At 31.7% G+C, this 13,808-nt stretch overlaps 1 protein-coding gene across 2 annotated transcripts; it reads left to right on the plus strand.

Moving 5' to 3' along the window:
- The first annotated feature begins 5,665 nt into the window (after positions 1 to 5,665).
- Positions 5,666 to 7,543, plus strand: LOC114393943 (protein PYRICULARIA ORYZAE RESISTANCE 21). Of its 2 annotated transcripts, XM_028355460.1 has the most exons (4): positions 5,666 to 5,813; positions 5,988 to 6,026; positions 6,266 to 6,347; positions 6,528 to 7,543. In XM_028355460.1, the coding sequence occupies exons 2-4, from the start codon at positions 6,015 to 6,017 to the stop codon at positions 7,211 to 7,213; spliced, it is 780 nt and encodes a 259-aa protein (XP_028211261.1). In that variant the 5' UTR covers positions 5,666 to 5,813; positions 5,988 to 6,014; the 3' UTR covers positions 7,214 to 7,543. The 2 variants fall into 2 exon arrangements, with proteins under 2 accessions (XP_028211261.1, XP_028211260.1); XM_028355459.1 differs by lacking the exon at positions 5,666 to 5,813 and having other exon boundaries at positions 5,875 to 6,026.
- The last annotated feature ends 6,265 nt before the right edge of the window (positions 7,544 to 13,808 follow it).

Below are 13,808 nucleotides of genomic sequence, written 5' to 3' on the forward strand. Positions count from 1 at the left end.
AGCAGAAAATTTAACGTGTAGGGATTCTGTAAATCTGACGTGGGCACTTACTTTACTGCACAAACTACCGGAAATCTTTTTTAAAAAAGTATTTTTTATTTATTTATTAACTCATTTTTAGGTTAGGCCATGGTGTGAGTTCTAGAACATGCATGAGTACATTATACTCACACCATGTATGTTTTTTATTTTTATTTTTTAGTGAATTGTGCTCACAGGCCTCGGTTTTTCTCATCGACTATCCTACAATTTCAATTTGTGTTATGTGTTACATGTTACAGTAGCATAAATTAAGCAAATTATTGTTAAATGTTCTTGTAAGAGTTTTTTTTATTAATAAGAATCAAACTTAGATATAAAAAATTACAACAATTAGTCATGCGATATCTACGGGGGAATTCCTATAGGGACTAATCCTAGGAGGACGGAAATATAAAAGTCTGTTATCACAAAAGTAAAAAAAAAAGTTATCAATTTGGAAACACAAACACCTCTCTTTCGTGAGAAGAATTTATTTGATCAATTTAGTATTTGCTCATTTATTCTTATTTTTCTTGTCTTTATTTAAGGTCCCGAATTGTTAGGTTGTTGAGGAGGCTACAAAGGAGATTTTTATGGGATGGTGAGGAGGGTAGGGAGAAGATATGTTGGGTTAGTTGGTGGAAAATTTGCTCTCCTGAAGAGCATGGTAGTCTAGGAATTAAAGATATTTTCATTTTCAATTGTGCAATCCTTGCAAAATTGAAATGGAATTTATTTCATAGTAGAAGGAGTTAGGGGAGAAGGTACTTGGTTCAAAGTATTCGGGTTGGAGGGGGTTAGAGGAGGGAGATATAAAATCACATGAATCTATTTGGTGGAGGGATTTGAAGTTGACTTGTGGAGGGGGTAATGTGAGTTGGTTTGATACCTTAATCGAATGGAGGGTGGGTGATGGAAAAAATACATGGTTTTGGGAGGATAGGTGGTGTGGGGGGCATGCTTAAAAGATGATTATGTTAAGAGTTTTCCTTAATTCAGAGCAAAAGGGACAAGGGTAGGTGGATTAATGGCATATGGACTTGGGAGCTTAAATGGAGGAGAGAGCGGTTTGAATGAGAATGAGAAAACAATATGCTGAATGAATTCTATAATTCATTGCATGGATCGATAATTGGTAATTTTGGTGAGGATCATTGGCTTTGGATGGAGGATGAGTCCACTTTGTTTTCGGAAAAAACTGCATATCTGGCTTTGCACAACATGGAATTTGGTATTGGTGAAGTGGACATTTTCAAAACCTTGCGGAAATTAAAAATTCCACCTAAGGTGTCATTTCTACTTTGAAGGGTGTTCGGTGACAGGATCCCATCTAAGCTGAACTTATCCAAGAGGCAAATACATGTCGAAGACCAAGATTTATTATGTGTGTTTTGTCATGAGAGAGTGGAGGACACATCTCACGTGTTCTTTATTTACACTGTGACTCAACAACTTTGGTGGAGATGGTACAACTTGCTTGGCTTCTCAATGGCTCACCCTCAATCAGCCGAGGCACACTTTCGGCAGAATTCGTGTGGGCTCTTGGGAGCTAAATCTAAGGATTGAAGGGAAACTGTTTGATATTTAGCAAATGTGGCATAAAGTATTGTTTTACACTTGGTCGTGGCTTAAAGCATCTCAAAAGGACTTTCGCTTTAATTTCCAGCAGTGGCAAGTGAATACTAGTTGCTGCATCTCAGTTTGATTTTTCTATGTTTATCCTTGGTGTTTGTTTAGGAGAGTTGGTCTTTAGGAAGACATTTTATCTTCTCTTATGCAGTGCACGACTGTATAAGGAAAGATTCAGTCTCTGTTGAGGGGCTTCATTTTATTTTGATAGATTTACTCTCAAGTAGGTGTGTGTTGTTGTGGAGATATTGTTTCTCTTGGCAGATCGTGTGGGTATTGATGCAGTAGCTTCCTGCTACTTGCTATTTTCTGTTTTTAGCATCTTTGGTGCTTATTAATCAAATATCGTTGCTTTTAAAAAAAACATGTCCGATAACTACCCCCAGCACGTCCACTGGATGATGACAAATAATAGAGATGAAACTAGAACTCAAGTCCCTTCAGTTCACCGTCACCACTTAAACCACTAACTTCCTGCAAAAATAGCCAAAGAAACCACCCTTTTTTTTATGTTATTTGATCTTTCAAAAAATTTCTAATTGTTTTGTTTATAACTGTCTTTTCCCCTCTACATGCATATAATAATTTATAATTTATTTCATGATTTTTATTTGACTGGATTAATTTTATTTTAAAACATGATTAAGATTTAAGCGACATGATAAATCATATTAATTTATCATGGGCTTGAAGGCCATCCCAAGCCCTCACATAACATTGAACATATTAGTAGATATTAAGATGTGTATGGTAATTTCATGCCCACACACCAAATATGGCATTGTCCTAATATCAAATGGTAGGTAATACTTGCAGGCCCAAAACCTTGTTGGGGGCTGCTTATATGTTTGGCATGGAACCCCAACTGTAAATTGCAAAATACCTTAAAGATTTAATTTCAGGTTGACTTCCCTTTTTTTGCGGTAGGATTCAATAAAAGGTGTTGAATTGATATAGACTATAGAGTGGAACCTTGCAATTGCAAGCCATGCCACTGGCATTGATTGTAAATGCATACTATATCCCACTGTAATGGGTATTTATGTTTCTTCCTTTTGGGCCTCTTACCAATCCTATCAGGTTGTGACTTGTGACGAGAGAGATAAATAATAGTATTTTGCTATTAAATCTAACCGTGCACGCTAATTAAAAATAACGCTATAGAGAAACTTCAACACTCAATTGCTAACAGAGTTGCTTAAGTAACTTTTTAATGAGTCATACAAACCACTTCACACTTAAGAACCTTTGGTAGTTTTTTCTCCAACAGTGATAAGTTGCTTAAATGTTAATTTACATATATTTCATCATAATCTAAATGAAATGTTAAATTTTATAGTTAACGGTTACGCCACTAAGCATGTAAAAAGCAAGAAAGATGTCGAGTGCAAAGGATGGGTGAGTCTTAGAAGCTGACGCTGGCCTTAAATATAGTATATGATATGGTAAAAAATGATAAAAAAAAGGTTATAGAATGTCGAGTGGCAAATGGCAACCAATACCATTCACTGAACGCCACGCTTATAGACAAAGCGTCATCCAACAGAGTCTCCATTAGTATCAGTATTGTGGAAAACAAAATCGTTTACATACACGATGTGCTAATTGTAAGGCAAGGTTATGGTACGAGAAAAATAAAAATAAAGTTTTTGTCCTTAAAGTAAACTAGGTGAAGCCCCCTCCTAGTCCCACATAAAGAATCCGAATGAAGCCATACACGTAGGTACAAAATGAAATATTAATGTACAATGCACTTGCTGCACCAATGTTGAAGCAAATCTATTGTCAGTGTCACTCACATACCCACCTTTTATACACACTACCATCTTCTCTTTTGTATTTTTTGGTTCGCAAGCATCTTATGGCCATTGAATTAATCAATTGAATGACAATCAATGTGACATGATATCCCTATGGGGAAGGAAAAAATGCGGAACTCAAGTATTTCTTCTCTCTTTCAAATCTAAGACATGTAGAGAGAAATATTATATGCAACTTTGAAGAATAACATGATTTCTTCTTATTTTTATATGGTATGTGATTTGACTGTTGTTTAAATTTCATCTGAGATAATAACGCATACATATGTTATAATTTTTTTAAAAAAATATATTTAATTAATTTACAAATTAAAATACATGTGTAATTCATAAATATTTGATAATTATTGTAAAACTCCTGCTGCATTTCTTCGGTCATGAAAAATCCTCATGCCTAAATGAAGCAAAGTTGAGAACTCATGGGCTCGATTTTCTATTTCGGGCCATTAAAATTGAACAGAGAAATAAATAATACACCCTCTCTTTACTTTTTACACTCCCATTTTCTTTTTTGTTTATATTTTATTCCAAAAATACACTTTTAAAAAAAATTAAGAATACACTTTTCTACTCTAATTCTTTTCATTTCATCTCTATAAATATCAGTCGTCACACTCCCTCCTCTCACACCTTCACGCACATTCAGTTGACAAAATGTAGTACTGCCTTCAATAATCATGTCAACACCTTTATAACCACAGGCTTACAACACCACAACCGATGTAAGTTTAAAATCTTCCGTAAAGTCAAATCACAAATTACAAATGTATGTATCTCTTTTTTGGTTTGGAAATAGATAACCGTATTGCTAAATTCACTTCACTCAGAACCATTTTGGTAGCCATGGTCAACTTATCCCATCTTGGGCTCACACTTAAAGAGCCCAATCTAGTATGGGCTGGCGTGTTGTACAACCAATATGAATTGACTTAAACCAATTGCAAGTTCTAGGCCAACCCATCGACGTCTATAAAATTTTCAACAATTTTAATAAACTATTGAACCCTAAAATAAATAATAGAAGAGTTTAATTCCAAGGTACTGTGGGTGTAAAAAAATTATACTGTTAATTAACTAAAAATCATGATAAATGTAAGTTTTAAGAAGTTATAGTAAAAATCAATAAATTTATCATATGATAATTTATAATTGAATAATAACATATACTATTTGTTTTTAATAAAAAAAGGTTCACATTTATAAATCAATTATCATTAAATTTTAACACCATAAGGTTATATTCAAATTATAAATTTGTTTTTTCTCGTAATAAAGATCAAATTCCCGTGAAAGATATTCGTGATGCATATAAAAAAAACAAGACGTTCAATTTCTGAAGAGAAAAAAAGGTAAATGAACAAGTTTTGATCACAGTATTTGAATAAGATTCATTTCTCCTTAACTAAATTTATATGAATTTGGTTGAATTTAGTTAAATGCTCAAGACTAAACCTAAATTCGACCCAATAGGACTTATAATTTGTAATTCAAAGCAACTTAATGACTCAACTAATCAATAGTAAACTAACTGTTAAGCTAATTTAAAGCTAAGAAGTTAGTTGAAAGTTAGAAAATTAGTTAAAAATTGAAAGATAATAAGTTAGCTTATTTATCTAGAAGTGTTTTTGATAAAAGTTAGCTATCAAATATCGAAAGATAAAAATATATGTTTGCCTAAAAAGTTTTGTTTTTCTATTTTCCTTTTTTGGTCTCTAACGAGGGCAATCGGTCAAGGATTGGTTTCCAAGCTTTTATTCTGAATGAATGAAAAAGCACATATACGTTCTCGAGCCCACGGATTTGGACTATTCTCAGTTCCTACGAATGAGATAAATTCATATTGTTAGGTCGTACCGTCGCGTTAAAAACGTATTAACGCTGTTAAAAATGTTACAGTTAATTATTTATAGTTTAAAAAAATAAAAATTAATATATAAATAACAGAATGAATATAAAAATAAGAAGCTTAACAAACTTTTTTTCATTTTTACTGTTCATACTTTTTATAAAAAAAAAAATCTAAGTAATGAAGACGAACACTAGTGAGAATTATTGTCACTCTTATTAAATATATAGTTATAATTATTTAAAAAAAAATATAGTTTATATTTATTTTATTGGGTGGTGATGAGTGGTTAGGAAATGTCTAAAATGTTTGAAAATGTTAGTAGTAATTTGTTATTAGTATTTATGGGGATGAGCAATGGGAGTCAAAAGATGGAGCAGATGATGATGCGATGTGGTGAGTGAATTGCAGAGTCGGCAATGGTATGTGTATGAGCGTAGTCACACTTGAATTGAATTGAAGCTCTGTTCCTTCATGTGACGACAATCTCCAACGTCGTAAGTCGTAACACTACAATACGTGTTGTCATCGTATTGGTTTTAGTGTTTCAGCTGTTGCCTACTTAACCCGCCTCTATCTCTTCTTTGCTTTCCCATTTCATTTTTTTTATTTTTTTTTTATTTAGTTACTTACTCCTCACACTTTCTCTATCGTTTTCATCTCTGTTTCAGATCTGAGCTCTCGTATATTCCCCAGCCATGGCCGAAAAGGTATACCATGTAGCTAGGATATGCGTTCATTCTTAATTATCCTAATCATCATATTCTCTTCTCCAAATTTATTAATTCAATACTCTTTCGCTCACTTTGATATATAAGTATTTCATTTTTGTGTTCATTGTTATGTGCTGCTGCTTCTATCTCATGCAATTGAATTCTATGACCAGTATTATATATATGCGCAATCTTCAAGTTTTGATCAACATTTCTCTTGATAATCGATTGATCAGGTCACCATAATGAGGCTCAAGGTTGATCTTCAGTGCCACAAATGCTACAAGAAGGTCAAGAAGATTCTCTGCAAATTCCCTCGTGAGTTCTCAATCAATTACAACTTTAGTTTTATTGCTCTGGTGCTGCAGGAAACTTAATTGCATGCGATATATATAACTCACAAAAATTAAAGTAATATACATATGTATAGTGCTAAATGAAAAGAGAATCAAATTGAGTTGATTTTTTTTGGGTGATGAATATTTTTGTGAACAAGAGAAATCCGAGACCAGGTGTACGACGAGAAGAATAACATCGTGACCATCGCGGTGGTTTGCTGTAACCCTGAGAAGCTCAGGGACAAAATTTGCTGCAAAGGTTGTGGTACGATCAAAAGCATTGAAATTGTTGAGCCTCCCAAGCCCAAACCACCACCTCAACCAGAAAAGCCCAAGGAACCAGAGAAGCCAAAAGAGCCAGAGAAGCCGAAAGAGCCAGAGAAGCCGAAAGAGCCAGAGAAACCGAAGGAGCCACCGAAGCCTAAGGAACCTGAAAAACCAAAGGAACCAGAGAAGCCCAAAGAGCCTGAGAAGCCCAAGGAGCCAGAGAAGCCCAAAGAGCCCGAGAAGCCCAAGGAACCCGAGAAGCCCAAGGAGCCCGAGAAGCCCAAGCCTGAATGCCCTCCTCCGGTGCCGGTTTGTCCGGCACCGGTGCCAGTGTGTCCGCCACAGCCAACACCTCCGCCACCGGTGGTGGTTCCGATTGGGGTGTGCTGTGTTCCATGCTATGAAGGTCGGCCCGGTGGGCCATGCTTTGATGGGTACGGCGGTGGGCCCCCACCATGTTATGACGCTTATTATGGAAGGCCTGTTTATGATAGTTACGGTGGGAGCAGGCCTTGTTACGTGAGCCGTTGCGATGAATATTTCTGTGAAGAAAACACCTCTGCTTGCACAATTATGTGATCGATCGCATTATTACTTACTTACTTCATTCATCGAATCTCTCTCTCTTGTGCCGCCCATGCATGCAAGTTGTTGCAACGGCGCGTTCTTCCATCTTATTGTTGGAGCGATCATCACCCTCATCAATCCAAGGAATAATGATCTTTGTTTTTTTGTGTTTGGGAGTACAAAATGTTTCGTACGTGAAACAAATATAGATAATATGATATGATACCAGAGGCTAGCTAGCTAAAGAATAAATGTTTTTACTGTAATGTATGTAACTGATACTATATACTGTGATATCTTACATTTTCACAAGTTAATAAAGTTTCTTAATTTGTGTACGAATTAGTTACGCGCGATATGATCTAACTAATTAATTTTTTGCACACTGCAATATTTGCTTCTAAGTAAAGTGGATTTGTTTGCTTTGGTGCCGATGGGGACTTGAAGTGGGCAGCTAATCCCTATATAACAACGACTCCACGATGAATTATTTTGTTGACAAAACAAACAACTTTTCTAACTGCAATCACACCACCAATTAATATTGTTTAATTAGGTCAGTGTCATGATAAGGACTCCCAATTTTTTGTTTCTTTCTGTATATGATTACTTGATTACGGTGTAGAAATTTTGCACTTAATGAATGACGACGCGATGATGCTCATTTTCCTTATGAAACTACATTTGGTAAATTTCTTTTTGTTGTTTTCTCATTACAGCTAGACTTTGTATATGTATTAAAAAAAGAAGAAGATGGATAGACACTAATTTATTCACTTGTACGTATTTTGCTGAGGGAATTTTCGGTTAGGAAGGTGACAATTAAATGACCTTATCGCGTATGTACTTTCCTATGGACAAAGTTGAATAAGCTTTGCCTGCTCATGAGTCATGCATTGCATATTAGTGGTTATTGATCAATGACCTCAGTAGACAATGACAAGCTGACAACCATGATCCTCTTCTTTCCTACCAACAACTTATAATTAGCTTTTCCCACCCTATTATAGATCCATTACACAGAATCACCAACAATTAATAGGGAATTAGGGATATATATTACTATACAAGGTAATTAACTTTCCACAAAAATTAGGCTTCGTTTGAAAAGAAAGATTCGGTTGCTGTCTAAGTCTATCAGAACTGCATATATATATGGAACTCGATCGTTCATTAATATACATCAAGTTACAAGAAATATTATAGCCGGAAAGATGCAGCCGACATTCACTTTAATTTTGCCTCTTCAAACAGAGACGAAAGAAAAGTAAAACTTGAAGAAATGGTTTCTTATGGCTGAAGTGAAAATGACTCGACAATCTCCATCCAGAGATAAAAGTTGCTTTCATTTGAAGATAATGTTTAGTTTTTTGTTATTCACCACGTAGTTCATATAATTCAAAGCAAATCAATCAACATTAAATTATTAGCTACCAAAATGCATATCATTTCCTTTCCCCGATCTTCTGTCGTCCTAATTAATTAGTGCCAACTTTCATCTTTCAAGCAATGTGTGGTTACATCGATACAGTAGGAATATCATTATAAACCTTAATATGAACTTCCGACTCACATTTTCAATCTCAATGACCCAAAATATGATTATTTAGTGTTGAATGTAAAAGGAAACAAATGTCTTTAATTATGTTCAAATAATTAAACTAGTGGTGGGTGTTTGATTCTAGTGAAAAGGGTTAGTTTTGCCCAATATGTAACAAACTAAGATTCAAAAAATCTATCAAGAAAAATATTTCCATTTAGTGTTCAATCTACTGCAAAGACTGTATTCGACAAAAAATACATGAAAAAAAAACAAAATTCAAATAATTAAGATAATATACAATAATATATATAAATTTTGTATTACTTATTTTATCATTTTTATACCCATAAAAAAGAAACAACTCTAATATCGTATTTTATTGTAGGCAAAAACCTTCTTTTTCTTTTCAAAAGCCTTCTTCAGTTCTTCATTTGTTAGTGGAGGTCTATTTCCTTTAATAGTTTTATTTCTCCCTTTTTTTAAACACTGATAAAATATTCCACGTAACGATAGCTTTTTGGCTTTTGGATTTTTGCCAAAAAGCAAAGCAGAAGAGTTATAAAAACTTTTTAATTGGTACGGTTAATCCTATATGCAACATGATTAATAATTTTAAGATTTAATGTGACTTTTGATTTGTTATTTTTTGTAATTTTTTATTATTTCAATACATTAAATTTTAAAAATTTTAATTTAATTCTTTATGTTTTTAAAATATAAGTTCATTTTTTCATTTTCCAAGTTTTCGTTTGAAATGTTAATGTTCTGTTAATATTTAAATTTAAAAACAATTAAGTTAACATAATAACGATTAAGAATTATTATTATCCAAACGAGACCCCCACACACAACCCACTCAGGTCCACCACCATACGTGCTGGCATATTCATGTGCCACCATTGCGATAGTGAACAAGGCTTTTTGATCTGAAATATGGAGTCGAGTGGAGTGATGAGGACAATTATGGTGGTGTCGTTTTTGTTTCTGGATTTGGAGCCACCGCAACTTCCTATTGTCGATTTCCAAACCCAAGGCGAAGACTTCTCTTCATGCATGCAGCAAAATCCGTCGCTGATGGCTCACAGAATTTCACGAGATCTGGATTCAGTGTCCAATAGCAAAGGGTTTGTGCTCACACAGTGGCAAGGAAGGAGATTAGGGTTTGAACACAAAAGAATTGGGGAATAAAAAAAGACCAGAAGAAGGATGGTTGTTTGTCACTTTGGATCAGATTCGCTTGATCTCTTAGATCTGGATTCCTTTTCATTTCAACGTCTTCGATCTCCTTTCGTTCTTTGTTTTTATTTATTATTATTCTTCTTTTGTGGCCAATGTTTTATGGATGATTCTTATTTTATCGTTAGTGTCATGAATCATTTGTTGAATCTCTCATATCTAGATGTGGTGCAACGATGGTGAGAAGCTTTGCTCTATTTGTTGGTTTATATTTTTGATTGAATCATGTTTGAAACTTATGTTTAGTGGTAAAATAAAAATAAAATTGGTGGTGATTTTTAATCATTATTATTTTAAATTAGTTATTTTAAAATTTTAAGCTAACAGAATCACCAATTACTAACAGAATTTGGAAAAAAAGATCAAAATATTATATTTTCAAAACATAAAAGCACCAGAATAAAATTTTGTAAATTTAGTGTGCCAAAATAAAATAATTATTAAATATAATGAATTAAGCCTAATTTTAAACAATTGTAAGGTTACCTTCTCTTCTTCCTCTTGACGTGTGAAGACTAAATCTAATAATTTCTCTTTCTCTTTAAATTATTAAAGGAGACACCAAATTGGCATATGGCAAGCATGCACGTGAAACGTAGAGGGCTATGCAACACGGGTCCAATGGCAAAGGAAAACAGATATTTTTCTTTTTATCAATAAGAAAAATAGATATCTTAATTATTAATTAAGCAATGCTACGTACCAAGTTTGGTGGGATGATTAAGAAGAAAGAAAAAGTACAAAATTTCGTGGGGATTTTTTTTTATATTTTAAACAGTAAATAGAGATTTAATTTTTTGGTACATCATTTAATAGGTTGTCATTATTTAATTAGAAATTATAAAAAATTACGACGAAATTTTGAATAAAGAATAACAATATTTTATTTATCTAAAAATTAATAGTAATATCAACTCATTCTGAAATGAATTTTAAAAAGAAAACTCAGTTGATAATATATAAATAATTATTAATGCATGCAGCCATCGGAAAGCAACGGACCTTATAAGGTGATGATGATGACCCACAGCAATGACAGCACACAATCATCTTAAAATTATTTGCAATGTACTATGATTCCACTGCTATTTTTGTCACGTTCGTGAACATACAGTATAATTATTAGTTTATTACCTACCAAAATGCATATAATTTCCTTCCTCTGTTCTTTCCTAATTAGTGCCAACTTTCATCTTATCGAGCAATAATTTTAGATACATTAGAATATCGTTACAAATCTCAATATGAACTTCAAAATCTCATTTGAATCTCAATAACCCAAAATAAAATGTCTTTCTTAAAATAAATTTATTATTTAAGCATAAAATAATTAACATCGTATATGATACCATAATCTGAATATCAATGACCAAACAAATTTTTTTCAGAAAGATATTCACAGGTGAATGGATTCAAATATTAGCAATGGTTTATTTGCTAATTGTGTTAACTGGAGTAAACTTTTCGGGGTTGCTCTGGATCGCAAATTAATTCATTTTTTCGAGGGAAATGAATGGCCACAGTTTGTGGCATTGCTGATATTTGTTGTCTGGTGCTTGATATTAATAGAGAGATGAGCAACTTAATATATATGTTGCAGCCTGATGTGATTTTGGGAAAGGCTGAAGAGTCTACTTGCAGGGATGAACAGTGCACGAATAGTTTCAAGCTAAGTTATGGGGCTGCAACCTTGGCCTCTTGTGTTGTTATTCGTGATGGACATGGAGAGTTTATCAAGAAGCTGAAATTTGGGCAATCATTTATGGGTTGCAATTAGCTGTTGAGGTTTTTAATTTATAATTCACAATTTTTATGTTTCTGCTCAGTCTGATAACATATATAGTTTGATCAGATAATTATTTCCGCTCAGTCTGAAAGTTGTTATGCCTTGGTCTGATAGTTATTTTCGCTCAGTCTAAGAGCAATTTTGCTTAGTGTTCTAGATAAAACTTTTATCCTTTTCTCACCTGCAATACTTTAACACTAGCACTTCGCACAACCGTTTTCATACACATGCTGAATGAGATAGAAACATTGAAGTAGTCTTTCTAGCACTGCATTTCCGTGTACATTCGTAGGGAAAACAGTACGTCGGTTGATTCTTTAGCTAAACATGGGTTATGTTTAACCACCCATTGTTGTTTTTATGTTTCTTTTCCTAATTGTTTTCAATTCCTACATGGAAGTTGTAATCAACTTTGATCCCTTTGGTGGGCTAATTTAATTTTGTGTCTCTGGGAGGGCAGACCAAGGATAAAGTAACTACAACATATAAATTTTAGGCCTACTAATAAAAATATTTTTTTTTAGTTTTTGTAAAACAAAAAAGGTCATTTATTAAAAAAATGTAACATATGTTAAAAAAAAGCTAATATATAATTTTCTCATTTAAAATAAAATATTTCTATTAAAATTTATTTTAGGTCTCATTTTTTATTTGTTTTGATTTTTGAGACTTTCTTTATCTTGAACATTAAAAAAAATTAACATAAATAAATTATTTTTATTATTTATTTATTTTATCATTTTTATATCCTTACATCTAAAAATATTTCGTAAGGTTTAAAGAAATAACTTTCTTATCTTATTTTATTGTGATAAATTTTTTTCTTCTAAACTCTCCCTGTAGGGATGTCTGTAACATTATATTTAATTTGAAGAGAGAAATAAATGATAAAAATAGTTGAGAGATAATTAAAGAAAAAAATAGAAACAAAATAGAATGTTGAGTTGTATGATTTAAGTGAAAAAATAAAATAAAGTAAAAATAAAATGATAAAATTATAAAAATACTATTATATCTTTATCAACATGCATGCCTCTTTAGTAAATGTGGGTTAACTTTGTTATTCAAAACATTTAAAAAAGGCATCCAAAGTTAACCCACATTTAACAATAAATTTCACTTAAATTTTTATTTATAGTACTTTTATTCATAAATGTATTTTCTGTAAATATAATAATAAATTTATAAATCATTATTAAAATATAGTTATATCAATGTTTAATTTGTTTATAATAAAAGTTATGAACATCTATATCTTTTATATTTTACTAATTTTGAGAAAATAATATAAACGATTTTTACCCCGTGATTTAGGCCAATTTGTTTCAGATTAAAAAAGAATTGATTATTCCACTTTTAAAAAATTTATGATTTTAGTTCTCTAGTTTGTAATTGAGATATTTCATTCTTTACTTTTAAAATTTTTACAATTTTAATTATTATGACCAATTTTAAATATTAATTTATGTGCTTTATAAATGTTAAATGAAACGTGTCTATTTATTATGTATATTACAAATATTTTTTTAATTATTTAATTTTTAACAAGTTTAGTTTATTAAAAAAATACATAGTAAAAAATAAAATGTCTCAATTAAAAAAATAAAAAGACTAAAATTATAAATTTTTAAAAAGTGAAAAACAAAATATTTCAATTAAAAATATGAGACGAAAATCACTGATTTAAAAAAATAGAAAAACAAATTGTATTTTAGCATATAATATAAAATAATCTAGTAATTATAATCTGTTGATTATATTATAATATAATATAATATAAAACAAGCATAAAAATTAAATATTTATTATTTTATCACCATTCAAATAATTTATATCAACTAAAATAATTTTTTAGTGTACTTTCAATTTGATATTTTTACATATTTTACAAAACACTTATATTTACTCTTTTTTTGATATAATTAAATGCACATTAAAGAGAACACAAATAATAGAGATCCTACCAACATAATATAATATAATTAATATTATTCTTTAAAATACGTGATTAAGAGTTGTATCTGTTCTTCACCTTCACCTTG

Source organism: Glycine soja, chromosome 17, assembly GCF_004193775.1.
Source record: "Glycine soja cultivar W05 chromosome 17, ASM419377v2, whole genome shotgun sequence".
Classification (NCBI taxonomy): Eukaryota; Viridiplantae; Streptophyta; class Magnoliopsida; order Fabales; family Fabaceae; genus Glycine; species Glycine soja.

Bases quoted from the DNA above. Each gene is read 5' to 3' on its own strand.
- LOC114393943 (XM_028355460.1), top strand. The intron at 6,348-6,527 runs GTGAGTTCTCAA...TGTGAACAAGAG, and splicing joins GATTCTCTGCAAATTCCCTC to AAATCCGAGACCAGGTGTAC.